Source organism: Penicillium lagena (genome assembly GCF_028827675.1).
Source record: "Penicillium lagena strain IBT 129212 chromosome Unknown utg000003l_segment0_segment0, whole genome shotgun sequence".
NCBI lineage: Eukaryota > Fungi > Ascomycota > Eurotiomycetes > Eurotiales > Aspergillaceae > Penicillium > Penicillium lagena.
In genome coordinates, this window is record NW_026623224.1 from 3,152,713 (window position 1) to 3,177,466 (window position 24,754).

General features: G+C 51.2%; 11 protein-coding genes across 11 annotated transcripts; 6 read left to right on the forward strand and 5 right to left on the reverse strand.

The window, feature by feature from the left end:
• Positions 1-88: 88 nt before the first annotated feature.
• Positions 89-2,245, forward strand: N7510_006487 (uncharacterized protein; the record flags this gene model as incomplete). The annotated part of the gene is made up of 1 exon (XM_056978413.1): positions 89-2,245. The coding sequence occupies one exon, from the start codon at positions 89-91 to the stop codon at positions 2,243-2,245; it is 2,157 nt and encodes a 718-aa protein (XP_056834445.1).
• Positions 2,246-2,658: 413 nt separating this feature from the next.
• N7510_006488 (mitochondrial 54S ribosomal protein mL60) lies at positions 2,659-3,134 on the reverse strand (the record flags this gene model as incomplete). The annotated part of the gene is made up of 2 exons (XM_056978414.1): positions 2,659-3,010; positions 3,094-3,134. The coding sequence occupies 2 exons, from the start codon at positions 3,132-3,134 to the stop codon at positions 2,659-2,661; spliced, it is 393 nt and encodes a 130-aa protein (XP_056834446.1).
• A 414-nt stretch (positions 3,135-3,548) lies between these two features.
• Positions 3,549-4,861, forward strand: N7510_006489 (tafazzin; the record flags this gene model as incomplete). Its single annotated transcript, XM_056978415.1, has 3 exons — positions 3,549-3,747; positions 3,805-3,964; positions 4,048-4,861. 3 exons carry the CDS (start codon positions 3,549-3,551, stop codon positions 4,859-4,861), a joined length of 1,173 nt encoding a protein of 390 aa, XP_056834447.1.
• Positions 4,862-5,001: 140 nt separating this feature from the next.
• On the forward strand, positions 5,002-6,732 carry N7510_006490 (uncharacterized protein; the record flags this gene model as incomplete). The annotated part of the gene is made up of 1 exon (XM_056978416.1): positions 5,002-6,732. The coding sequence occupies one exon, from the start codon at positions 5,002-5,004 to the stop codon at positions 6,730-6,732; it is 1,731 nt and encodes a 576-aa protein (XP_056834448.1).
• Positions 6,733-6,812: 80 nt separating this feature from the next.
• On the reverse strand, positions 6,813-8,833 carry dbp9 (ATP-dependent DNA/RNA helicase; the record flags this gene model as incomplete). Its single annotated transcript, XM_056978417.1, has 4 exons — positions 6,813-7,917; positions 7,970-8,448; positions 8,511-8,587; positions 8,641-8,833. The coding sequence occupies 4 exons, from the start codon at positions 8,831-8,833 to the stop codon at positions 6,813-6,815; spliced, it is 1,854 nt and encodes a 617-aa protein (XP_056834449.1).
• Positions 8,834-10,782: 1,949 nt separating this feature from the next.
• Positions 10,783-11,663, reverse strand: N7510_006492 (uncharacterized protein; the record flags this gene model as incomplete). Its single annotated transcript, XM_056978418.1, has 3 exons — positions 10,783-10,911; positions 11,140-11,367; positions 11,619-11,663. The coding sequence occupies 3 exons, from the start codon at positions 11,661-11,663 to the stop codon at positions 10,783-10,785; spliced, it is 402 nt and encodes a 133-aa protein (XP_056834450.1).
• Positions 11,664-11,998: 335 nt separating this feature from the next.
• Positions 11,999-13,525, forward strand: N7510_006493 (DUF2841 domain-containing protein; the record flags this gene model as incomplete). Its single annotated transcript, XM_056978419.1, has 4 exons — positions 11,999-12,095; positions 12,147-12,674; positions 12,726-12,911; positions 12,969-13,525. 4 exons carry the CDS (start codon positions 11,999-12,001, stop codon positions 13,523-13,525), a joined length of 1,368 nt encoding a protein of 455 aa, XP_056834451.1.
• A 608-nt stretch (positions 13,526-14,133) lies between these two features.
• N7510_006494 (uncharacterized protein) lies at positions 14,134-18,210 on the reverse strand (the record flags this gene model as incomplete). The annotated part of the gene is made up of 1 exon (XM_056978420.1): positions 14,134-18,210. One exon carries the CDS (start codon positions 18,208-18,210, stop codon positions 14,134-14,136), a length of 4,077 nt encoding a protein of 1,358 aa, XP_056834452.1.
• Positions 18,211-18,966: 756 nt separating this feature from the next.
• Positions 18,967-20,461, forward strand: N7510_006495 (uncharacterized protein; the record flags this gene model as incomplete). Its single annotated transcript, XM_056978421.1, has 3 exons — positions 18,967-19,851; positions 19,927-20,007; positions 20,060-20,461. The coding sequence occupies 3 exons, from the start codon at positions 18,967-18,969 to the stop codon at positions 20,459-20,461; spliced, it is 1,368 nt and encodes a 455-aa protein (XP_056834453.1).
• A 1,284-nt stretch (positions 20,462-21,745) lies between these two features.
• N7510_006496 (uncharacterized protein) lies at positions 21,746-23,159 on the forward strand (the record flags this gene model as incomplete). Its single annotated transcript, XM_056978422.1, has 4 exons — positions 21,746-21,929; positions 22,068-22,219; positions 22,275-22,750; positions 22,808-23,159. 4 exons carry the CDS (start codon positions 21,746-21,748, stop codon positions 23,157-23,159), a joined length of 1,164 nt encoding a protein of 387 aa, XP_056834454.1.
• Positions 23,160-24,317: 1,158 nt separating this feature from the next.
• On the reverse strand, positions 24,318-24,743 carry N7510_006497 (uncharacterized protein; the record flags this gene model as incomplete). Its single annotated transcript, XM_056978423.1, has 1 exon — positions 24,318-24,743. One exon carries the CDS (start codon positions 24,741-24,743, stop codon positions 24,318-24,320), a length of 426 nt encoding a protein of 141 aa, XP_056834455.1.
• Positions 24,744-24,754: the final 11 nt, after the last annotated feature.

A 24,754-nucleotide genomic window follows, 5' to 3' on the forward strand; every position in this document is an offset into this window, starting at 1 on the left:
AATTCAAGGTCGTACTTGCCTTCTAGCCCTAACCTTTCTTCCCTCTTGTCCATATCCTTATTTTCCCCATCAGTCAAGGCCTGGTCTCATGGCGCCTTTGTATCCTCGACAGATCATTCACTCACTGACTCCAACTCCTCCCCATCTTCCCGAAGACCCGCCTACCTCGTCGGCCTCGAACCCCGAGCACGCCAGCCCCTTGGTGCTTGGCGAGCTTTTAGCAGTCACCTTTGCCATCTTCGTACTAGCGGTACTGTTATGGAAGATTGGTCGATTCATCCGTTCTTTCAACAAGCACAAGGTGCTGCGTGAAGGGAAGCCTCCGACGGCTCGATATGCGCGAACATGGTACGGCTGGGTCTCCCTGAACACCCACAAACGGAACAAGAGAGTTGTCTACCGATGCTTTACCCGACTCCGAGAGTGGACGGCGTGGAAGTCAACCAGGGCGGACTATCGCTGGGTATGGTGGGATCCCGAGCAGAAGGAAATGCAACGTCGTCGGCGCGAACGGCGGTTTCTCAGATGGCTACCCGAATGGCTTCAGAGCTATGATTATAGCCCGGCGGATGGCTTCTGCCCTTCGCAACCCTTGCCCACATGCCGTGGTGCCAGGAGGGATCGCAATGCAACATCGGTTTCTTCCATCGTCGTCAAATCCTTGAGAGAACCGCAGCTGGCCAATCCGATTCGAGATCTGCGATCTAGTCATAGGGTACAGCAGGGAGAAAGGCAGGTTAAATTTCCTCGAGTCTTCAGCACCGGTGATTGCGCCTTTGATGAGGGCATGCAATGCCATTCGTTGTGTCTGAGAGCAGTGGCCGCTAAAGTTCGGCCATTGACGGAGAATATCACTCTCTTCCAGCGTGCTTGCCACTTTTCTCACAACATGGCTCCTTGGGCATCCTGCCACGAACATCGGTCTAGCGGTCAGCCAACGAACTTGTTTGCACAGAACAATATCCTGCAACCGAGTCCGCCAGATGACTATGGACAAACATGGGTAAAATCCCGACAGGATAAAAAAGCACTGCAATTGCCATCCACGTCCCAGCATCGACGTCTACATAGATACCGGATGTGGTCAGCGAGGATGCAGATGCAAACTGAAAGCCCTGGGCGGAACCGGGGTGCAACTTCATGCCCTCCCGGAACCCCAGTTACTGAGTTTCTGCCCAGCTGTCCGTCGGATCGAACTGCCGCCTCTCGTGCCTCAGGCTCAAGTCAAAGAAAGGAGTGCAGTGGGCATCAGTGGGAGTCGTGTGAAAAAGGATTCCGAGTGACTGAGGGCATGCTTATGCGACGACAAATGTGGCTGCTGGCTATCAACCGTGCGGACTCTGAGTCCATGAAATGGAATTCGGCACCCGCAAGGGTTCAATTGTCGAAAGGGCCATTGGCCCGGGCTGCCGTGCCGTTAGAACAGCAGGAATGGCAACTGATGCGACAGTCTAAAAGGGACGTGGATATCCTTGTTACTAGCGAGATGATGCGCCTCGACGACACAGTCTACAATTCCAAAGTCTCCAAATGCCCACAGGCTTTAAGTACACCGGAAAGACAAGAGCGCAAGGAGGACTTGTGTGACTGGGAAGTCCGGATGTTGCACAGGTTGAATCGAAAACTGGTATGGCTTTTCAATGAACTCACTCCGGGCCAAAAGCCCTATCATTTTGCGCTTCTCGCCAACCACTGGCTGAACAGGGAAACATGGCTGGTGATCGACCCCGTCTCGAGAGTCCCGATAGATGCGCGCCGCGAATGGGGGGACCCTCGCTTCAACGTCCCATACCTCCAGCCAACTTTCAGCCCCAAACCGAAGTACCCCGTTGTCCCGAGGACAGAAACTCGCATTCCTCGCGTCGAGTCATGGCGGGTGGCGGTCAACCAGCAAAGAAAGGCGTCGGGGATTCGAGACGCGATTCGGACTGTGGAATTATATGAAGAATCAGCGGATGAGCCGCCAGACGGGCATATCGATCCGGCCTGTTGGATTTTACGCAAACCCCCTCAGGGGTTTGAGTTGTCGACACGACAGAAAACTGCCTGGTACGAGGGGGTTGCCGGATGGCAAGAGAAGCTCGACGATTGGCAACATGTCCGGCATGGATACCTTATGCACAAGCTGATATATGGAGGCCGAGTCAATCGAACATGGCTCAAAGAGGTCGCGGCGCAAATCAACAAGCCACTCCAATTGGTTCATGACAAAGGGTCTGTACACAAGATTCACCAGGAGATTTGACAACACAATGTTTGCCTGTTCGGTCATCGGCATCTTGTGCCGCCGATGGGGTTTTGGCCGGAGAACAACCCAACATCTCCATCGCTTCTTATGCCATATCCTTCCCAAGCACAGCACCTGTCAACCCACTGCCTTACGCATTCAAGGCGGTGATCAGTAACCGTCTGCCTGTGGACCTATTTTTAAGGGATGCTCGCAAATGAAATGCAATTGTGAGGATGATATAGGTGCTGGGTAATAAGGATACATGCTAAATCACCGATCGTATCTTCCGTAGTCGCGGTGTAAATCCATAAAGCCAATAAGGAAACTCCTGACAGACGCCCCCACGTCAGACTGAGACGGTCGAGATGGGATGTATAATACAAATATCGAAAAAGAAGGATGGAGTCGACGCAGTCAAGTTCTGCTGATTAGAAACCGGGAGGATTCACCCGCTGGCTGACACGAGTCCACTTCGGCAGCTCTAGAGAACCCCAATTGTCAGTCATGCCCTTCCGTAAAAGAAAGCCCGTAGGGATGGTAATAAACGCACTGTGAATGCTCTTCCGGTACTTCTTCTCCTTCTTATCGAAGATCGTGTACTTGTCCTTGGGCAACATTTCCTCCTCGCGCGGCATCTCGGCATACCACCGCTCAACGGCCTTAGAGGTCTGTCCGGTGCGTTGCAGGGCGGCGCTGATGGTGTCGACGACGCGGTCCACGTTGCGCAGGCGTTTGCGCTGGCGGGCTTTTTGGGGCGAGGAGAGGCGCCATGGGGTCTTCCTGTTGGAGAAGAAGAAGGCCCGTTAGTTCTAGGCGCTGGATGGGAGGGGATCATGTGCTAGGGATTGAGTGGGAAGACGTACCAGAGAAGACCCCCTAGTAGAGACGAAGTGGGCTTGAACATGGCTGGCGGAGGAGGTTGAGTATGTCGTTGCGGAGATGCAGACGGAGAAAGAAAATGCTGGCGGTGAGTGGTCCGTGCGAGACATAGTAACATCAACGGCAGGCGGATATGTACAAGGACTGGGGGTTGTCAAGATCATGGTTGTGTTCGACGGAATCCCTAAAATACAATTATTCTGCTTTACTATCAATTGAAATAATACATGCCTGAATTCACTCCCCTCAAGTCGCCAAGGCAAAGCCCAACGGCAGTCATGTGATTTCACCCATATCCCGACCCTGAACCGGTTCCTGTTCCTTTTTCTCTCGGGCATGCGCAGACCTCCTCGAGGGACTCCGGGTCGAGGCCATTGATTCCGCTCATTTTCCTCCCAGCCCATGGATAAGTGATAGCACTGCTCCTCCGCGCAGCACCATGGATTCCCAAGGCACATCCGACGCCCCTTCTCTCGCCTGGCGCGCAGCCGCGTCCACGACCATGTGGGGAGTGGGCGGCCTGTGTCGCGCATTTCTTTCGTGCCTAACGCATGCCGAGGTTCATGGCGGAGAAGCTTTTACCGAGCTCCTCGATTCGCGACAGCAGCTGTCGGGTCGGTCAAAAGGATTGATTACAGGTACGTTCAGAGAATGCGCCCAATTCAAACTGGAGTGCTAATGGAGACTGGTCACAGTATCGAATCATACCAGTGTGTACGTACAACCGGGAACGGATACCGACGAGGCTTGGGGTGAACGATGGCTAACATTGGGTGCGAAAATTGTGCAGCATGGACGATCCGCTGGTCTGGGGGCTTCTGCCTTTTCGATTCTGGAATCGGCGGTGGTCATTCGGTAGCCATGATATCTGTTACCAGAATCGGTACTGTCCTCTATTGTTCCCTCCTGACTGCTGCTAACGAGAGGTGTCTTTACAGGCCACTAGCCTTTTTCTTCACCATGGGACAGGTCCTGCCTACGCATCGTCTTGGACACTCGCAATTCGGCGGTCTAGCACAGCCTGCTGTCACACAAGCGATCAGATTATTGTCCAAGGGCCCTTTCCCTGTCGACCACCACCGCGCGACCCCAGAACGCCAGCATTGGAGCCTCCACAACGTGTGTGTCGACCCTTTCTCCGATCTCCCGGTAGCCTACACAACCAACGGCGAAGACGCACACCAAGCACCCTCGGCCTTCGCGTGCAATACTTACTCGTGGGTGCACATCTTCCCCGAGGGCAAGATCCATCAGGCCCCGCGGAAAACAATGCGCTACTTCAAGTGGGGAATCGCGCGGCTCATTCTTGAGGCCAGCGAGTGTCCGGACGTGGTGCCTATGTGGATCGAGGGGTTCGACGAAATCATGCATGAGAGTCGGGAGTTCCCGCGGTTCCTACCGCGGCCTGGGAAAAATATTAGTGTTACGTTCGGCTCCAAGGTCGACTCGGAGGCTGTCTTTGGGGATATGAGGTCGCGATGGCAGAAGCTCAAGGCCAAGGCTGAGGCGGCCGATCCCCAATCGCGAGGTCTTCCGCTCGGTGTCTTGAGCGAGGAGCTGCTGAACAACCGAGAAGCCGTGGAGCTCCGCAAAGAAGTCACGATGAAAGTGCGAAACCTTGTGCTGGAGGTCCGGCGATCGCGCGGTCTGCCGGACGAGGACCCCAAGGAAGGACTAGTCGAGACCTGGCTTGAGGAGGGACCCAAGCGTGAGGGCCACATGAAGGACGATTCCTGGGTTCGAGATATCTGAGGAACGTAATCCTGTTGTATAGCACCATTGTACATAACCAAGTCAGTGTAGATAGACAGCATAGAAAGACGTGGGGCGATAAGCAATCCTCCCGCACTGCTTCCTACTTTCCTCCTTGTACATCTCCCTCCGAACTCTTCATGCCCAAGAAACATAACCGGCCCTTGTTCTCTAAGCCTGTCACTCCTGCTCATCATACCCTCTCATCCTCGGGACGTCATCAGGATGGGCCTTCTCGAGTTTCCGCCTCAACCGAGTCAAGCTCTGTCAACGACCTGATCAGCCATCTTCGCCGCACCCAAGTCGGCTCCCCGTCCGATGATGGCCCTTCACATTCCCCAAGACCATATGTGTCTCCCCGATCCGTTCATCCTTCGCTACGCAATCTCCTCGAGCTGCCGGAGACCCCGCCGCCTCGCCCGCGCCCCTATGCTCGCCGCGTTGGCGTGGCGGGGCATCGACTACGCCGGACAGCAGGACCTCCGCCACCTGCGAGCTGGCTTGCTGGCAGCACCAGCGAAGGAATATCCGTAACAGACGGTCAGCTAGAAACTGCAGCAGAAAGACGCGTATATCGCTTAGAAAGACTGCCCGGCGCTGCCTTTCCAGAAAAACAGCGTCTAGCGCACATGGTGCTCAAATCCATGGCGTTAAACTGGGCCTGGCATTTGGACTATGATGGCCCGTTTTTGGCACAGCTTCCCATTCACCTCAAGATGCTATTGTTTAGCTATATGGCAGTCTATGCGAGAGGTCAAGCTCTACAGGGCCGTATGAGGGGGTTGAAGCCGCTCATTTTGACGGAATCGGATCTCAGAAAGGAGATGGCTGTGGATGATAATGAGATTTTTAACACGGACTCGAAAATAACTCGTCTCGATATGGGCAATGCTCTTGGTTACTGGATATCCTTCAAACAGGTTACCAACGAGCTTCTGGCCTCCAAACCCGCTGCTGTCCGAACTCGGCGTGGATCAGAAGATGGCGTTCTAGCTTCGTGGGACGAGGAAGCAGATTCCGACGATGCCCTGATAGGTTCCGACAATCCAGAATCCCCCATTCCCAAGACTGTTACCAACATCCTGCGCTTCGACAACCTCCGCTTTCTCTCATTCGCACATCCACATCCCGGCGCCGCAAGCTGGAATTCTCTCTTACAGCTCCTATCACGTCTGTCGACAATCACTCACCTGTCTCTTGCTCACTGGCCTGCTCCAACTCGCACCCCCAATGCCGTCCACGCACGCATTCGCCACCCAAACCACCACTCCCTCACGTTTGCCTACAGCGGGACTGATACCTACGCCGCACTGGATAATAACTGGGCTGAGGCAGCCGGTCTCCTCCGCCAGCTCTCCCGCTCGACCTATTGCCTAAAGTGGCTCGACCTCGAAGGCTGCAGCGACTGGCTCCCCGCGTTGACCTGGACCGGTACGGACCCTGACGGTCAGACCTATCGCCCTGGAACTTCTGGTCCAGAGTGGAATGGTTCATGGAGAGACATTGAGTGGATTGGTCTGGGGCCAGGCTGGATTCCGGATCTCACTGATGATGGGTTTCTGGCAAGCCCTGACACACCGTCTCGTCCTTCGCGCTCGCTGGCGTCGTCGGTGCATTCCCCACTGCGAGATGCCGATTCCGATGATCTTCCCTGGGATGTAGAGAAAGAACGGGTTCGTTACCGTCGTGCTAAAGAGCTAGAGGCTTATCGCTGCTCTATTCGCACTGCTTTGGATGTTCACCGGCACGTTCTCCAGATCAGGCGCGAGAGCCGTGGCAAGTGGGTACATTCCTCGCTGGGGATTGAGGATATGGATGAGGATCTAGTGAGAAGTTTATTAGGGCCGGAGTACCCCCGAGTGTTTCCATAGATATACCAACTCCGTAAACATATGCTGCATATTTAACACTTGATTATTTTCTGGCTGTACAATAATGAATGGTATCATCCCTATTTCTTGCTCTGCCCCCGATTGAACGTCTTGAGCGGATCAACCCTTCCACCAACCGTCTTCTTCCCCTTGCCCCGTCCGCGATTGCGATCTCTGGCATTGCGAATACGATTCCCCTTCGCCTTCGAAAACCCAACATAGCCAACGTCCTCCTTGGAGATACCCTTGCGCCCTTTACTCGGCATCAGATAGTCCGGCACATGCTTGAGGTGCGGCTGGACCCGCGCCGCGCGCAGCTCGCCATCATGCCGCAGCTGGCGCAGCTCATCGGGGTTCTCCTCAAAATGTCGCTTGAGCTTCTCACTCTTGACGAGTTCCTGGCGGATTTCCCGCGCGCGGGCTTCCTGCACGGCGAGACGGGTCACCGCGCGCAGGGCGTCGGTCATGCGGTAACGGAATGCGTCGACTTGCTGCATCTCGAAGTGGTAGGGTTTTACCTCGTGGCCGAGTTTGGTTTGCCGCTTCACAATCTTGGATAGCACCTTCTCGTCGTTTTTTGTCGAGGCCACTGAAGTCGGCCTGTGCTTGCCGTATTGGTCCGCGGGAATCACGAACGAGAGCGCCATGCCGGCTTTGCCGGCGCGCCCTGTGCGCCCGATGCGGTGTGTGTAGGATTTCGAGGTGGTGGGGAGGTCAAAGTTGAGTACGCATGCGACGTTCTGGAAATCGATGCCGCGCGAGATGCCGTAGTCCTTTTCTTTGCCAGTCATTTTGCGCCGTTTCTCTGGCCGGGGTGCCTTTTTCTTTCCGCCTTCGTCCTCAACCTCGTCCTCGTCCTCGCTGGATCCGATCTCTTCCTTTTCTCCGACTTCCTCGTCGGCTTCTTGGGACTTCTTGGAGGATTTGGGAGCCCCCAGAACCTCCTGGTCATCGGCAGCAATTATGATATCGTAGACACCCTTGTTGAATTCTTGAACCACATGCAGCCGTGAGTTGATGGGCAGCTCAGAGTTGAGCACACAGCTCTTCAAGCCGAACTGTTCCAGGAATAATTTGACACGGTAGCACCGATCCACGTCGCCGACAAAGATAATAACTTTTCCTTTGATCAGTTGTAGTTTGAAGATGACATAAGTCAAAAGAAACTTTTCGTCTTCGGCACATCTGACATAAGGCGTTAGTACAACTGGTTGTTGTTGGTGACAGATGAACTTACTTGACGACAAATTGGCTGACTCCACCGCCTTTCTCCTCCTTGTCCTCCAATTTGAGAATAACTGGATTCCGGCAGAACAGACTTTTCAGAGTGTCGACTTCCGAGGTTAGGGTGGCGCTCATGAGAAAAGTCTGCACTCCTCGCGGGATAGCCTTGGAGAGGGTGTTGATATCGTCATCGTAGCCGTACGACAAAACCAGATCCGCCTCGTCAATCACCAGGTGCGAGAGTTTGTCGAGCGACAGAGCCGAGTTGTTGACATTGGACAGAACCCGGCTGGGTGTCGACACAACCAGATCCGGGAAATCAGCGAGCATCGACCGCTGTACAGCGTCGGAAACCTTTTGGGTCAGGTTGACCGATCGGACATCCTTCCCGCAAAAAATGGTGTACGAGGTGACCACTTTCTGGACTTGTTCCGCAAGTTCGCGAGTCGGTACGAGGATCAGACCGGTGGTTGCTTTCAGGGAGGGGTCCACCTGATTGCATATACCAGTCAGTTCATCCTTCGATTGGATTGATGGTGATAGAGTGCACATACCGATTTCTTCTGGAGAATAGATTGCAGGATCGGGAGAACGTAGGCCGCCGTTTTGCCAGAACCTGTCTTTGCACGGGCTGTCTCTGTCAGGATGAAGCCTTTTTCAAGTACGATTTGGGTGAGTACTTACCCAGAATATCTTTCCCTTCCAGGGCCAGTGGTATCGCCTTGGCCTGCACGAGGGTCGGCTTGCTGAACTTTTCTTTGATCAGGGCTTGGCAGAGTCGGGGATCAAGGTTCAGAGCTTCGAAATCCGGCTCCTGCTCGTCCCCAGCAGTGGCCTCCGGGGACGGTACGTCGTTGGCATCCAATTTGCGCTTCATTGTTGACAGTAAGTGTTGTTCAGTCAAGTCGGTCAAAGATGATGGCGGGAATTTTTTCGAGAAAATGTAGGGCGGTGAGAATTCTGCCGCAGATTTCTTCTTTCCTCATTAAGGTTAGCCTTGAATAGTGTATGCCTGCCGTGTACACCCAACGCTAAGTGACGGTCAATTGGAGATCGAAGATCGATGCATTTGACCAGACTAAGTAATGCTGAAAATAGTTTCTATCATGCAAGAAACTGACTTACCCTGATAGTAAAGACTAACGAACAGTAAGGATTCTCTTCATAGATGTTTACCAGTATTTATAAACTATCCACTGGCGCTCGCCGTATCCTTGGTGCTAACTAGTGAGTACTGGAAACCCTAGGGACTTTTGTACCTAATTGGCGAATAATGAACCGGCAGAATTGCATCATCTTGTTAAGTAAGAACGCATTCACAGAATCACTGACCTTCGCTAGTAGGACAGAGTACTTGGCGAAAGATACTAACTGTCACCATACATAGCCGGGACATGGAATCTAGGATGTTCGATACAGAATGAGGTATTGTGCCTGCGTTCGCAAAGCCATTGTCATGTTTGGCGTGGTCTTGTTCCGGCTAAATAGGCGACAAGATGGGAAGCCAGTGCATGCAAAGCTGCACATTGACAGTCCGTGTAGAATGTAGGGAGAGTTCCAGACTCAGGGTCAATCCAAGGTGAGTCCAAATCATGTTGGATGTAAATCTCATTCGTTCTAGTGAATGCGCTGATCCTTGACAGCAAATCGCCACCAAGACACATCAGAATAAGCCTGCTACTATGATAGGCAAGGTCGAAAACCCTTTCGTCTAACTCGAAATCATGAACCTTTTAAAAGGTCCATATGGGGTGAGTGCAAGTCTTGCATGTGATAAGACATATGACTGTGGATCGCCTGCTAGGTACATTTCGCGTATGCCGTGCCATATGATTTCATGGGAGTAGGGAATTGATCCGCTGCGACTAGTGGCCCTTTTGTGCTTTCACGATTTCCATTTTTCGAGGGGCGCCAGAAATGCAACGATGTGGAGAGGACGGGGATGATGAATTTCGGTGATGAACAAGCTAGAGTCAAGGATCAATTACAGAAACCTAGTTGTGCAAAGCCCATCACACAGAACAGATTAGGTTTAGTAACATATCAAAAGCTCAATGGTTAGTCTTCCTCGACCCCCCCCCCCCTGTCTAGACTGGCAGTGGAGGAACGGCAGTGGAAGAAGGGTCAAAAAAGCCGAGGTTAGGTTCATCTATGTATTAACTAGTGCAGCAGGTAGAAAAGTCCCAATAGCCACGGGAGACTAGCGCAAACATTATAATGTAGCCACCCTCTACCATGTGCCGACGCGCTGGGTCTTCGTGCCGTGGAAGTTCAGGATCTCGGAGCATGGATTTCATCGCCTTAACTACTATCCTACTAGTGTAAGTTTCTTATAACATATCCATGCGCACTTCGGAGCAAAGCCTTCTCATACTAGTCTCATGAATTTGAGAATAACAAGAAACATCAATCTCGATAGAAAAAAGGGAATTATCAGGTTGCTGCTGGTACTTTGGAAGGAACCGCCCATTGATAGTATTAAAGTTCTCATTGTTCTTTGTGGGCGATCATTCCATCCCGTAGGTTAGTAGCCTTTTCAGGCAACGAACCTGATCCTCAGCTGAACCTATCGGGCACCCCAAATATAGCCCCGCTCAATCATAAGACCAACTATGAGTGTGCCAAGACACCACTACGAAAGATCGAGAGATCCGAGCGCTGTCTGCGCTAGTATTTAGCCTAAACCTCTATTAAGCCCTCTCGTATTTCCGCTGCCTGTGTCAGAGTTTGCGCCCAACGCAAAACCCGCAAGGAATGACATATTGACACACCATAGTAGAGAGGCTGCCCTGAATATCGGTGAGCCAGTGACATATGACAGCTCAGTCACCGTCGGGGGAGGGAGACCTGTTCTTTGCCGAGGAGCGAATTGCGGACAGACAGACCGAAGTTCTTAGCGAAAGAAAACATGGCCGTTCGGCATTTATTGCTCACGTCCGGCTGCTTCACATGACACTAATATTGTTAAGATTCAGTACAATTGGAAGCATCGATTCCTGCGTTAAAATGGACGCCTTGAGGATGTGGTCTAGGCTTTCGACAGTATAAACCATGTTAGTTGATAGCTCTAGGACTCACAAGCTCTTGTAACGCCCCATAATGCAAGGATCTCCCTAAATGGTTTTTTGCAGGGCTGACCGATGATCCGGTAATGTTTCCCGGCCATTGACAAACTGGCCTTACGTGAGTGGAGAGAACTTTGACGCGGGAGGAGCCCGACTGGTCAGATTCCGAAAGCGCCGCAATGTCCCAAAAGTCTTTAGCGCCTGAGTAGGACACACTACAACCTTTATCAATAGTCCTGCATCCCTGACATTCCTCGCATGCGTGTACCCACGCAAGAATGTTTACAGCGGCAGTGGAATGGTTGACTTGATAATGACGTCCATTAGAGACGGTGAGACCATTCTTCTACAACGAAACCTCTGCCCATCTAACAAGGGTCCGTAGGCGGTTGTACTACTAGAGAACCTCGCGTGACCAGGACATGCGAGCGTGTTTCTCTTGGTAGTATCTTCAATAATAGTCGCAGACGTGCTAAGGATACCTGTTAGCTCTGTACCCATGAGATAGCCTAGAGCTGGTTCTATACGAAGATTAGTACTTTTGTTCGATCCATAAATGGGTGCATTGGGCCCTGTCGGAACCAGACCTCCCCGCACTGCTGACAGGGTTGACAGCACTAGTGCGCATGCCGCACCCAGCATGAACTGACTGTTTGAGGGCCAAAGTACATACATATGTATTTAGGAGACCAGTATCCTAAGTTTGAGTGAGAGGAGCAGTGAGCATCTGCTTTTCAGTGACAGTTGCAGTTCCTTCGCGCTAACATCTGGTCGGCTCTTAACGTTCAAGTCAAGTGCATAGGCTCAAATTCAAGGTGGAGTTCTTACTAGGCTGACCACTAGATCCAAATGAACTGACTGCTGGCCAGGCGCAGACAACGATGTCAGCCGAGGAGAAATCAGACGAATTGCCTTCACGATTTCTGCTTATATATCTCGACCAAGATGGCCAAATTCGGCTACAAACCTCTGGGTCAATGGCAGAGAGCAGCAAGGTAGTTCTATCTATGACGGTCAAGGATGCCTTTCTGAGAGCTATTGGTACATCGAACGACTTTCTCTCAAACTACCAGGGTAAGTATCATGTTCACTCCAGCGGTCGTTCTCACTAATGATGAAGGTCAGTCAAACCCGGGATCTCAGCGACGTGTTTCAAAACGATGAACATGTATGGAAATACACTCTCACCATCTCAGACTACTTCGATACCATATCTTGGAACTACATTTGAAGATGAAAGCCGCATAGGCCAGATGTCTCTAGCCGCGACTCCATTTCAGCCTACGGGGGGATCCGCTTGTAGGCAACCGTCGATCCGCTTGCCTCCCAAAGGCCGCACCTACGAATGGAGTGAATTATGCGATGAGAATGTCGAAGCTAAAAGTCCTAGGGGGGCCATAATATCCATTCAGGACCAAGAGACCTTGACCCTATACTACGAAAAGGCTTTCGAAAAGTTCCAACAGGTAAATTGTCGAATCCTTGCGAAAGCCTATGTCAAGCTTCTGGAGCCTCGCAAGCAGGTGAAATATCCATACAATGGACGGATGAATATTGCAGGTATCACAAGTCAGTTTGATCCGGATGCGACTAAGCCGCCATGGTGGCCCTCTCGGGTCACCCACCGGGAGCCAGACCATCTCCCTAAAGTTGGTAGGAAAACCACGATGCTTTCACAACCACAGTTCATCTAATCTGCAACAGAGCGCATTAGACTTCTAATTCACATTCTTCGCGAACTACGGAGCAGCCATGGAATTTCTGTCATGCAACTCGAAAAAGCTGATCAGTCAATTCGTCGGCTGATTTCTCCGCCGAAGCTAGTGCAGGTCCTGGACGAGATTTATTATGTTAGACGCCAAGAAGAACAATTTATGGAGGGAAATTTTTGTAGGTTCTTGACAGATGTTAGTCACCCAAGCAAGAGCTTAACGCCTCTTGTCGCAGATGGGCAACCGATGGTGTGGGTATATCACGCCGATTTTCCTGAAACCGCCGAGAACACTAGCCAGAGGCACAAAAGTGGAAATTATACGTGGACCTCCCCAGTCACCATTCGAGGTATGGAGACATATGCGGGCTGTGGTGAATATTCGTCTGCCTTGGACGCTCCTCGGGATGTATTTACGCCTGATGAAGTCCTAGCGTCTACCCATCACGCCCTCTCGCCAAACGAGAAGAGAGATCCTCGAGAACAAATACTCCCTCATAAAGTCAATTCCGACTCTGTTGTGGCTATCACTTCTCAATCTTCGAAAAGGAAGCGCGATAGTGTTGAAATCCATTCTACTAATCCAAGGGGTCCTTCCGTCGTTGCTCCCTTCCTATCGCCCACCCCTAGGGCTAGTCAACAGTTATCGATGAACATGTGCGGTGCTTCTTCTGCAATTCAGCCTTTGACGGTTTCATGGATCAAAAATTCAAGAACGGGAATTATGATGGAGCCATTGGAGGCTCATGTGGAGGCTCATGCAGCACGTTCCTATTATGACTATCGCGCGTGATCTTGAGAACGGGCAATTCTCTTTCCCTGATTACTGGGCTTCAACAATTCTCGTTTGTCAATTTTTAGAGGGCCTGTACAGATCTTTTGAATAGCAACGTCGTTGTCCAATTTTGTCATAATAGTGAACAGTCAATATATGTGACTCTTCCCTTCTTTTCAGACTTTCCTACCGCCTCTGTGATTTGCATCAAAGAGATTCAACACAGCCAGGGTGACTGAAATTAACCCACCCGTCAAACAATAGGGATAATCAAGGTGATGGAAAAAGAATTAGGAAATCTCACTCAGGGGCGTATTGCCCAGGAACTAAAGGGGTCAGGGGATGAAAAGCAGACCAAGGCCTATTAGAAACCCCTGAGTCGATCGCAACCCAAAACGACAGTCTTACCATCACCAATATAATATAACCTATGAAAAACATAATGCTTTTATTACAATAAATAGGAAAAGTGGGCGTTTCGGATATTGAGATAGTTTTTCGACGCTGCCTACTCATTACAACGTGGGAGATAGTATGTGCCATTGAGATATATAATCGCTCACCATTATCCCGGTCAATAGTCGTATTTACCTTTTTTGCCTTCCAAACCTGCCGGTTTTCCTCGTTCAAATTCCCCAGCCATTTTGGCGTTTCATGTCTGCATACCACGTCTTAACATACTCCACTCCCGCGTGAGGCCCGTACAAGTCAATTTCCCACTGCGGCTCAGGCGGAGCCAGCCCGGTCTCCGCAAAGCATGTCTGTCGCAAGCCCTCGATGCTGCCACCACGATCATAGGTCGGAATGTCTCCAAGCTTAGCACGCTCCACACACATTGTGTTCCTTAGCTCTTCGGTTGCTGCTAGGTCGACAGTGAAGTCGCTTTTCACGACGACACCGTACCCTTTGCGAGCGCCGTTCACTGTGACAAGCTTGCGATGGACTTCGAGGGCGACCTTCTCTGCAGGTCGACTCAACGGATCGCCGAGCCCACCTCCACCCCAAGTTACCCACTCAAGGAGATCATCTGGGTCAACGCGAATATGATCGCATTTAGAGGGCAGAACTTCTATGGCCGGGTTCTCTGCTGACTTGGAGTACCGGTACAGCACCTTCCGTGATCGCTGCCCCGGTCTGCCTCCTTTCATTCCCCACGGCTTGGTAAACCACCGGTCATCATGAAGACTGAATTCGCCGCGGCACAGGAATCGATACAATGTGCGCTGGGCGTTTCCACCGCGGTAGAAGCCAGGGCCACCGCTGTCTGCGACACTTTCATTGGCTTCGATGCGCAATGGGTAGTTCAACTCAATGCTCTCGGTGGGAATGGACTTGATAGCAGGGAACAAGCAGTGACAATCCGGACCATCGCCAGCCTGACGTGCAGGAACTCCTCCAAATCCAATCTGGTAGAGCTGGTACCACTCGCCACTGGGCTTGAATCCAGAGTAAAAGAAGTGAGGCGAGTCACTGAACCCAGCCGCGGCTTGGTAGGCTTCGTGCTTTTGGCCGATCAGTGCTTGGACAATATCAAGTGTACGGCCCATCAGATGAGTACGGCAAGAGATAGGAGCCGGCCGTACGGGTTTGAGCACTGTGCCTTCCGGGATATAGACATCGATGAGGTCGTGGAACCCGTCATTGATGACGGTACCTGGGGCAGCTGCGGCAATAAGATAGTACCCGATGAACATCTTGAACATGGTCTCTGACAGGTAAAAGTTGATACCATGTTGGCTCTGTGGAGATGTTCCACTCCAATCGAAAAGCAGCCGGTTGCCATCAATCTTCTTCATGGAGCAACTGAGAGCCCAGGGTCCGACTCCGTGGCCGTCATCATCGACAAAGTCGGTGAATTTACTTTCTTTGTCGTCGAATTGCCGTTCAATGATCTTGGCCAGGCCACTGCGGTTCCGGTACAGCAGCTCCGCGGACGCAGCCAGATATATCTCAGTTCCAAAACGGGTTGCCAGTTCGCAAACTCGCTTGGCTGCCATGGAGCATGCGGCGACAATGGCCGTGAGATCAGAACGGTACCACGCAGGCTGTCTGGAGTTTCTGCACAAAAGCTCCACGAGGTCTGAGTTCATGACACCACCACTGTATAGCTTGATGCATGGAATTTGAACGCCATCGTCGAACACAGAAGTGGCGTTGATGGACATACTGCCAGGCACCATGCCGCCTACATCCGTCAGATGGCCAAATTGCGACGCCCAGCCAATGAGGCGATGCTTGTAAAAGATGGGCATGAGCACGATCACGTCGTTCAGATGACTGATTGCTCCCTGCACTTGATAGGTGTCGTTGGTAACGAACACATCTCCTTCCTCTATGGTGCCCTCCCACACCTCGAGGAACTGAGTGATGAAGCTGCCGAACTGGCCCACAAGCATTTTACCCTGCGCATCAGTGATGACATTGAATTCATCTTGTTGTTCTCGAATAGCTGGCGACATACTGCACCGAAGCATCATCTTGTCCATCTCGCCTCGGATGGAGGCCAAGGCTGCAGATATCAACGTGGGAATCAAAGGAGTTCTTTTGACCAGATCATTGGCAGATTCAAGTGTATGATCGGTGGACTCCACAGGCTTTTTCTCCAGCGGATTGATCAGAATATTCCCGATGCTGTCAATTTCTCCATAGTAACCGGGCAGGATCAAAGTGTTACTGTCCATCTCTGTGATAATGCATGGCCCTTTTATCTGCACACCCTCCTTATTGATCTTCTGGCGGTCCCAGATGGTAGCGGTTTTCTGTTCGCCGTGCACCGTTATGGTCTGCTCCCCGACCTTGGCGTCGGCAGGAGGATCGATGGACGCTGTCTTCTCGACTTGCGGGATATCGATGTTGGGCGAGTCATCGACCAACACAACTCCCAGTCGCATTAATTCCAGCTCAAAATCGGGCAGACAGTAGGTAAATAGCTGTTGGTGCTGGCGGTCAAACTTCTCTCGCAGCACGCCACGCCACACGTCAGTGTTGGTAGCTAGCTCATCTGCTTCAAGGTCGACGGTAATTGTTAACGCCTGCCCTTTGTACCGGAGATCAGCCTGGTATTGGGCTTTCCACATCATGGGGTACGCTTCAACGGAGTTTCGTTGCAGGGTATCCTGGCACTGCTGCTCCAATGCCGCATATTGGTTTCGAATCTCAGCCACAGTTGTTTCAGACACCATTCGAATGAAGGTGGTCGATTGCTCATGGCTCATCTTGGTGGTAACGTCGCCTTGAGCACATAAGATACCCGGCGAAGGAGGGATTATAACCGGCCATGCGCCTAACAGTTGACCGATAGCGTTGGCATGCAACGGTCCAGCACCGCCAAAGGCTACCAGCGCAAAGTCTCGTGGGTCGTAACCTTGCTCTACTGAAACGAGACGCAGGGCGCCATAGATGGTCTCATTGGTAACCGCAATGATGTCTTCTGCTAGCTGGGAAACTGGGAGCTTCATTTGCGTCGCGATGCTTTCCACAGTTGCAATGGCCGCCTTCACGTCCAGCGCAAAGTCACCCCCCAACAAGGTTGAGGGCAAATATCCTAGAACAAGATTTGCATCTGTGACCGTCGCCTCAGTTCCGTTGTTCCCATAGCATGCAGGCCCTGGCGATGCGCCAGCACTTTCAGGACCCACTCGCAAAGTCTCTGTGAGTTCCATATATGTTGCGATGGAACCTCCACCAGCACCAACGGTGGTGATATCGACCGCCGGCGAGCGAACGGACAAATTCTCAACGGTCGTTTCTCGTCGCAACTGGGGCTGACCATTGTATATCAGCGCGCAATCCGTCGAGGTGCCGCCCATGTCCAGAGTAACCAAATTTTTGTATGGGGTACTCCGAGCCACAACATCTGCTACTCCCTTCACACCACCAGCTGGTCCTGACATGAGAATGTTAACTGGCAGCTCCCCAGCCAGCGTCAAGCTGGTCAAACCGCCATCGCTCTTAAGAACACGAATCGTCTCACTCTCTGTCGTGAGCTTATCGGCCAAGTTCCGAAGATATGTCTGCACCACGGGTTTGACAAGCGCATTCGTGCAGGTTGTTACCGTACGTTCGTACTCGCCAACCTCTCTCAACACATCTGCGGAGCAGATAATAGCCACACTGTCGCCAAGCTCCTCGCGGACGATACGTTGCACCACTCGCTCATGCGCATCGTTGCTGTGTGAATTCAGAAGGGAAATTGCCACGGCCTCTGGGTTCTGTCCAGCCAAAATTCTCAGGCTCCGCCGCAGGTCTTCAGTATCCACTTCAGTGACAGGCTCTCCTTGCACCGACATTCGTTCCTTGCATTGCACGACTCGTTCCAGTGGAACAATGGGCTCTGGCGGCGTGAAGTGTAGCCAGGCACCTAATCCTCCCGGAATCTGTGACCGTCGCAGTGCGAGAATATCCTTGTGGCCAGCAGTAACAACGAGAGCGGTCCGCGCTCCTTTACCCTCCAGGACCGCATTGGTCGCCGTTGTCGTGCCGTGGTGAATAAACTGGAAGGACCCGGACCAATCTGATTCGGCTTTGAGTATTTCTCGAGCTTTAGTAATGCCGTTCTGGATACCAATACTTTGGTCTGAGGGGGTAGTCGGGACTTTGGCTCGGACGGTTTGGCCGTGCGGCGTGAAGACATAAACGTCGGTGAAGGTACCGCCGACATCAACGCCAAGTTGATATCCTTGGCTGCCTCGTGGGTCCGACATGATGCACAGGGTCTGTCTTATCAATTGAGATGGCTTTTGCTAAGGAATATATTTTCTTTTGGCGAAGACCACAGCCCAGCAAAATGCGATGGAATAACGAAAAGACCTTGCTAAAGCTGAGGAGGGGAAGTGGGGAGAGGGACCCAACAAAAATACATTACTATTATTGTCGTGGCTGGTGTCAAGTTGCGAAACCTTTATCAAACTAGTCTCCGACAGCGGACGGACTCTTGGCCCCTGGCTGTTCTGCAGATGAACAAAGCTGTATCCAGCATACACTTGCAAATGGTCATTGGCGATACAATCGCTCCACTGTGGCCCACTATGTACTCCTGTGGTAATCCACCCCACTAGGACCAGGCGGGGCTAGGTGGGTGGGTGTTGGCGATGGATGGACAGGGTGGCGAGAACGATACGAAGTTCGTCAACCGAGCTTGATAGTTACAACCCGAAGCCCAGAATATCAGAGCAGTCTGCGGGTGGGCGACACTAGCTGCCGCGGCCCCACAGTAGATTACCGCCATGGCAGCTGATTGTAAGGGATTCGGGCGTTCCATGCCCTAATGGGAAGGTTCCAAACGACGGCCTCAGGAATGGCGATCAGGTTGGGCTGCTGCTACTATTGGGGCGCAAAGTGGCAGGATGGTCCACTTGCAAAACATTGAGGTTGTTTCTGTTTCTTCCCCCGATTTCAATTGATTTTCTGTCTCGTTCTTCCAGTCGGATGTGTGGATCATTCGACACAACTCGCTCACAATGACGGAGAAAGCACAGGAGCCGGTCAACTCGGACGATTCCGAGGGTGCCAGCATTCAAAACTCAGAAGAGGAGCATGAGGTCTTCAAGAAGACGCACGACGGTGTCCAGTTTCGCAATGTTGGATGGTTCAAGGCTTGCGTCATCTTCATCAAGATTCTCTTTGCGACAGGCGTGCTGTCACTGCCGTCGGCGCTGTACGCTGTCGGCGCAGTGCCCGGTGCAATCAGCATTGTCGCCTGGGGTGCCTTCAACACCTACGCCTTTGTGATTCTAGGAAATTTCCGCACGCGCCGACCTCACTGCCACTCCATCGCAGATATGGCAGAGGTGGTCGCTGGAAAAGCCGGAAAAGAGATCACAGGTCTGCTGTTCATTATTGGCTATGTTCTAGTTACGGGCAGCGGAATAATTGGGGTGTCGACAGCATTGAACGCCCTGTCGCATCATGCCGCATGTACTGTCTGGTGGTCCTTCATTGCTACGGCAGTGACCATCATCGCGGCCTCGACCCGCAAACTCACTCATGTCGGCTGGCTCACATATGCAGGATTTGTCTCGATCTATGTCGCGGTGTTGATTGTTGTTGTCGGCGTCACGACGCGCGACCGGCCCGCAGCTGCGCCGCAGACAGGTCCCTACGAGTTAGGATATGTGGCCGTCAATAACCCTCCGTTCTACGCCGGTATGGTCGCCTCCAGCACCCTTTTTGTCTCATCGGCAGGTACCAGCGCCTTCCTTCCCGTCGTGTCGGAAATGCGCAACCCGAAGGATTACAAAAAGTCGCTTTACGTTTGCATGGGACTGGTCACCGCGTCCTATCTCGCCTTCAGCTTGGTTGTCTATCGTTGGTGCGGACAATACGTCGCCAGCCCGTCGTTGGGGGTGTGTAGTCCTTCTTTCGTGAAATGCCCAATAACGTTGTCAATATCTAGAAGCTGACGGGGGTTTCACACACAGAGTGCCGGCCAAACGATAAAGATGGTGTCGTATGGCGTTGCCCTACTTGGGCTGATTGTGAGCTCGACGATCTACCTACATGTAGGATTTTAGCCATCTCGTTTCCGTCGCATGCTGAGCTCGCATTCTTTAGGTCGCTGCGAAGTACGTCTTCGTGCGTATCTTGGGTAAAACCCGTCATTTGCAGTCTAATACAATGATACATTGGGGAACTTGGCTGGCCTGCACCACTGTGCTTGGTGCCATTTCGTTTATACTCGCAGAGGCAATTCCGGTCTTCACCTTCGTGATTGCCCTTGTTGGCTCGGTTTGCTTTGCCCCCCTCGCCATTTGTCTTCCAGGTTGGCTGTGGCTGTACGACCACGGTGAATATCTCAAAGGCAATCTCACGAGAAAGATAGCGTATTTTCTACACTGGGGAATGATTCTCTTGGGTATTTTCTTCCTCGTCGGCGCGACTTACGGCGTCGCCATCGATATCAAACTGACCTACGCCAACGGCGGAATTGGCAAGTCTGCGACATTCTCTCGATAGCGCTGGACTTGGGCTAACATTTGTGGCAGGTACTGCCTTCAGCTGTGCTGACAACTCGAACTCGTCATAGGCCAGATTCCCGCGATTTGTCGGGCCGAGCTGAGATATTACGACGAGAAACAGATAGATTATGCAGGACAATAATAAAACTAATCGGATACCGAGGGGGTGGCCGGTCGTGCGTGTATCTAAAGAAGAGCATTCCTATCTCTTGCTCTCCCTGCAGGTCGATCTTTTACAGCTCACAGCCTCCATTTTGCTGAGAAGAGACAAATTAGACCTTCCCGCTTGGGGTCCTGAAATAGTTAACTATTATGTTAACCCATTGGATAGTGGTATTTATTATTCATGGTAACCGCCGTACATACCCCTCACTTCATGATTTTCAGCTTCACGAACGGGGCATTGTTGCGACCTTGATGGATGTATTTTCCATCGCTGAGATTCTAAATCTTCACGGCAAGGCACCGCGATTAACTTCAGCCACCTGAGACGGCCTGTTGGGACCAACGGGTCCCAACGAGTCTGTCCCCACCAATGGCGCTACGGACCGCTCGTCACGAACCCAGTCTAAAATGAATCGGGAATAAAGTCCTTCCACCGATAGGTAGGTTCCTTTTGCCGCACTATTGCCTTTCGTCGGCTTGGCCAGCATTCCGTATATCGAGTCACCCATTGTCCACTTAATATATTTTCGTTGGCCGTAGGCACCATCGATGATCAATTCTACCTTTCTGTGAAGCTCGGAAAGATCCCGTCTCACGACCTCCACTCAAGCGGCGATCATAACCAAGTACTAGTAACAGATGTACAGTACGCGCAATATCGTGTCGCGTCATCCCGCGTGGGGCCGCCGTCCCGTCTCAGCCTTGACAGTCCATATCTGACTTCGTAGCTGAACTCAAAATCTGGGGTCAAGGTCCGCTAGTAGCGCAGGGGAGACCAACTGTTCAGTCCATATATGGACCTAGCGCATCCTCTAGGATCCTTAGTGTCCTGATCATCGGGAACTAGGGCCGTATATACTTCAGTATTACTGTATCATGAGCCGTTACCCGTCAAACCGCGGACAAGGGTTATCAAATTTGAATAATAAATATTGATTTTTGATTGACTTTGCCGTGATTTCCTGCGTACTCCTGATGGAATGAATATCAACCCATTTTCCTTTCTATCCCATTCTCGATGACAGTCTCGATGCTGCCCATAGAGTCTTGTCTCAACTCTTCATCTCACTGTTGACTGGTATACGGGTCGCATTGGTGACGTTTGACACCTACCCAGATGGCGCAGCAGCCAGCTCTGCCGCCACCCCCAGGGCAGACTTCCAATTTTGCGCATCCCAAAGACGTCTTGCACACAGTGAACTTGGTGACACAGGTACTATGCATCATCGTTGTAACGTTGTTTGTGGCACTTCGTCTGTGGATCAAAGTTTGCTACCACCAGAACCTCAATCGAGAGGACTGTGAGTTGTCTCCGTCTAGTTATGTCTTATGCATTTTAATATTGACTGTCTACTCATATAGACCTAACGGCTAGTGGATGGGTACAGTTCTGTTATGCCTTTCTTTTGGTGCTACTAGTAATTCTGACTCTTTGAAAGGCGATTTTTACAGCTTTCTGTGTCTGCATGATGATACGTACGCACCTATATTCCCGAAAAGTGTTTCGCGAGCTAATAAGATAGTCAATAAATACGGAGGTGGATACAATATTTGGGATGTCCCTGAGACCGAATTCATCAAGTTTCAAAAGGTGCGAATGACTTGGTGTATATGCAAAAAGACAACTAACAAGTGAGCGAAACAAGGCATCGTACGCAACAACACTCATCTATGTTCCAATGGTCTTCGTCATCAAGATAGCTTTATTATCGGTGATGGCGAGAATCTTTGCCCCAGATCGACGAAAGGTCATCGTCATATACACCAGCATGGTCGTCCTGTTGGGCTACTACATCCCAGCTCTATTCATCAAAATCTTCTTCTGCAAGCCCATCTCCGCATATTGGTATGGCACTTCCAACGGCGGCTCGTGCCTCGACCAGCAGAAAGTCATCATCGCCGACTCGGCTATTAGCATTGCCGGCGACGTGTGGATTCTCATATTGCCTGTCCAGCTAATTTGGTCACTGCATATGACCACAGAAAAGAAACTTCGAGTTATCGGTATCCTAGGTGCTGGAGGATTGGCCACGGCGTTCAGTATATGGCGACTAGTGATCATGGTGGAGCAAGGCCATACAACGAACACGACGTGGTTCTGGATTCATTGTGTGTTGACTGCGTAAGATCACTTCTTCTTGTGTTAGTTTATTATATATCAGTTGCTAACTACCCATAGTAACGCCGAAGCTGGTATAGGACTTATCTGTGCCTGCCTGCCCGTGGTGAATAATTTCTTCACCTCGGTAAAAGAAAGGAGCAGGAATAATACCAGCGACGGCTACCTAAACAGTCACGAGCTTGACAACTACCAAAAACGGTCCGGCTCCAGCAAGAACAACAAGAGCATCCTCCAAGATAGCCTCTTCATACCTAGCCAGATCGACCAAGCACATCTGATCTCCACCGCCGCGGGTCCCGAGCCACGCGAGGACTCCTGGTCTAGCCTACATTCAAATGACAATCGAACAGATTCTGAGGGAATCAACAAGGATGTTACCGTGGAGCAAAGTTTTGAAGTTGTCAAATGATACCATGTGCAATGAGAGGTTATTCTTGAGTTGTTATGGGTCCATATTATGAAAGATCTGACGGATAGAACTTTCAACTGTATAAATGTATATTGTGTTTGATTAGCTATTGGATAGATGTGATGCCAAGGCTATTGCTCTCACGACGTATTTACGGAGTAGGATGACTGTTCCTGGCAGCTGTTTCTTGTGCCATTCTCATAAAAGGACGCAATGCACAATGGTTGTTCAAAGGCATCTGTTAAATAATACGTATCATGATACAAATAGAATATCCGACAATACATTCTGGGGTTTTCAAGCTCCGCTTAAGTGCGATAATTCTTAGTCAACATATTTCAAATATCTTATCTAACTAGTTCTTGTACGCTCCGACTGGCACAAGAACAAATGGGACAAAGAGGTCTTCGATAGCAATATCACTTTCCTCCAAGAGCCAAAAACGTCCGATTTAGTGATTAAACTCTGTTCGCGCATATGCGAGAAACTTTGATAGAGAGCTATCAGAGGTCTTTCCAGCCGGTAGCACTTTCACATTATGCTCAACTGCATAAAACTTACCATAAGACCAAATACCTACAACGATCCAATGCTTCATGTTCTCAGTTAGTCCTTGAGAGGACGTATAAAGGCTCAAGTACCATGCGCTGGGCTCAGCTATTAGTTCGTGCGAATGAATGACAGAATGAACGACTGACTACTAGCGTGTCATGGTGTCGTTGGACGTCCTCCAAAACTGTGTCATTGCGATGGTGTCGGCAGCTGGCCCCTGATGGGGTACCATGTTAAAGGAAACGTGATCTCGAAGGCTCAATCCTTGTTAGATCGTCCGCGATGGACTTTGGACGGGATATGTTGCTTCCCTCAGATCCAGTGACATCACTTCGGTTGGAGATGCTTCAGGGAAGCTTGCTGAGGTGTAAAAGGAGTACCTGATGATTAGAGAACAAAGAAACCTTCGTGAATAAGTTGGCATTATTCTAGAGACTGCGGCGCTTGCTTTTCTCATGCGATATCCGGATGAGAAGCATCAGATCGAGATTGACTTGGAGCTTGCTTATTGCCATAGCAGAATGCTAGGGTCACCAGTCAAGTATCCTTGAATCAGGTGTTGGAAAGGAACCCTGCCAGATCGAAGTAAATTCGGGTTCAGAAGAGCTATTTCACCTGATTAGCCCGCTCCGTGATCTCATAGCCGTAAATCGTGCCAGCTATATAGGATGAATGCGAGGCTTGTAAATCCGCGATGTGGTTCTCTAGTTCATCGTCGTCAATGGCTAGCACCTTAGCACAATCATCTTGGAGATTCTGAGTCTCGGACGGAAAGGACGAAGGTACAGTACTTCGATTGTATTCGAGGCGTTCTGCACAATAGCTGCGGGCAAGGTGGCGGTCCGAGCCGCAACGGCCTTTAGTGGAGGGTTGACATGATCGGAATCCAATGGATTTCGCGACACACATTGCCGCGTAAGGACTCCCAGCGGAGCTCATCAATCCTCCGGGTGGAGTGTGCCTTATGGTGCCGGTCTTCAGGTGGCCGCGGATGTGGTAGAGGCCGACCACGATCTCACAGGTTCCGTACATCCAGATACAGC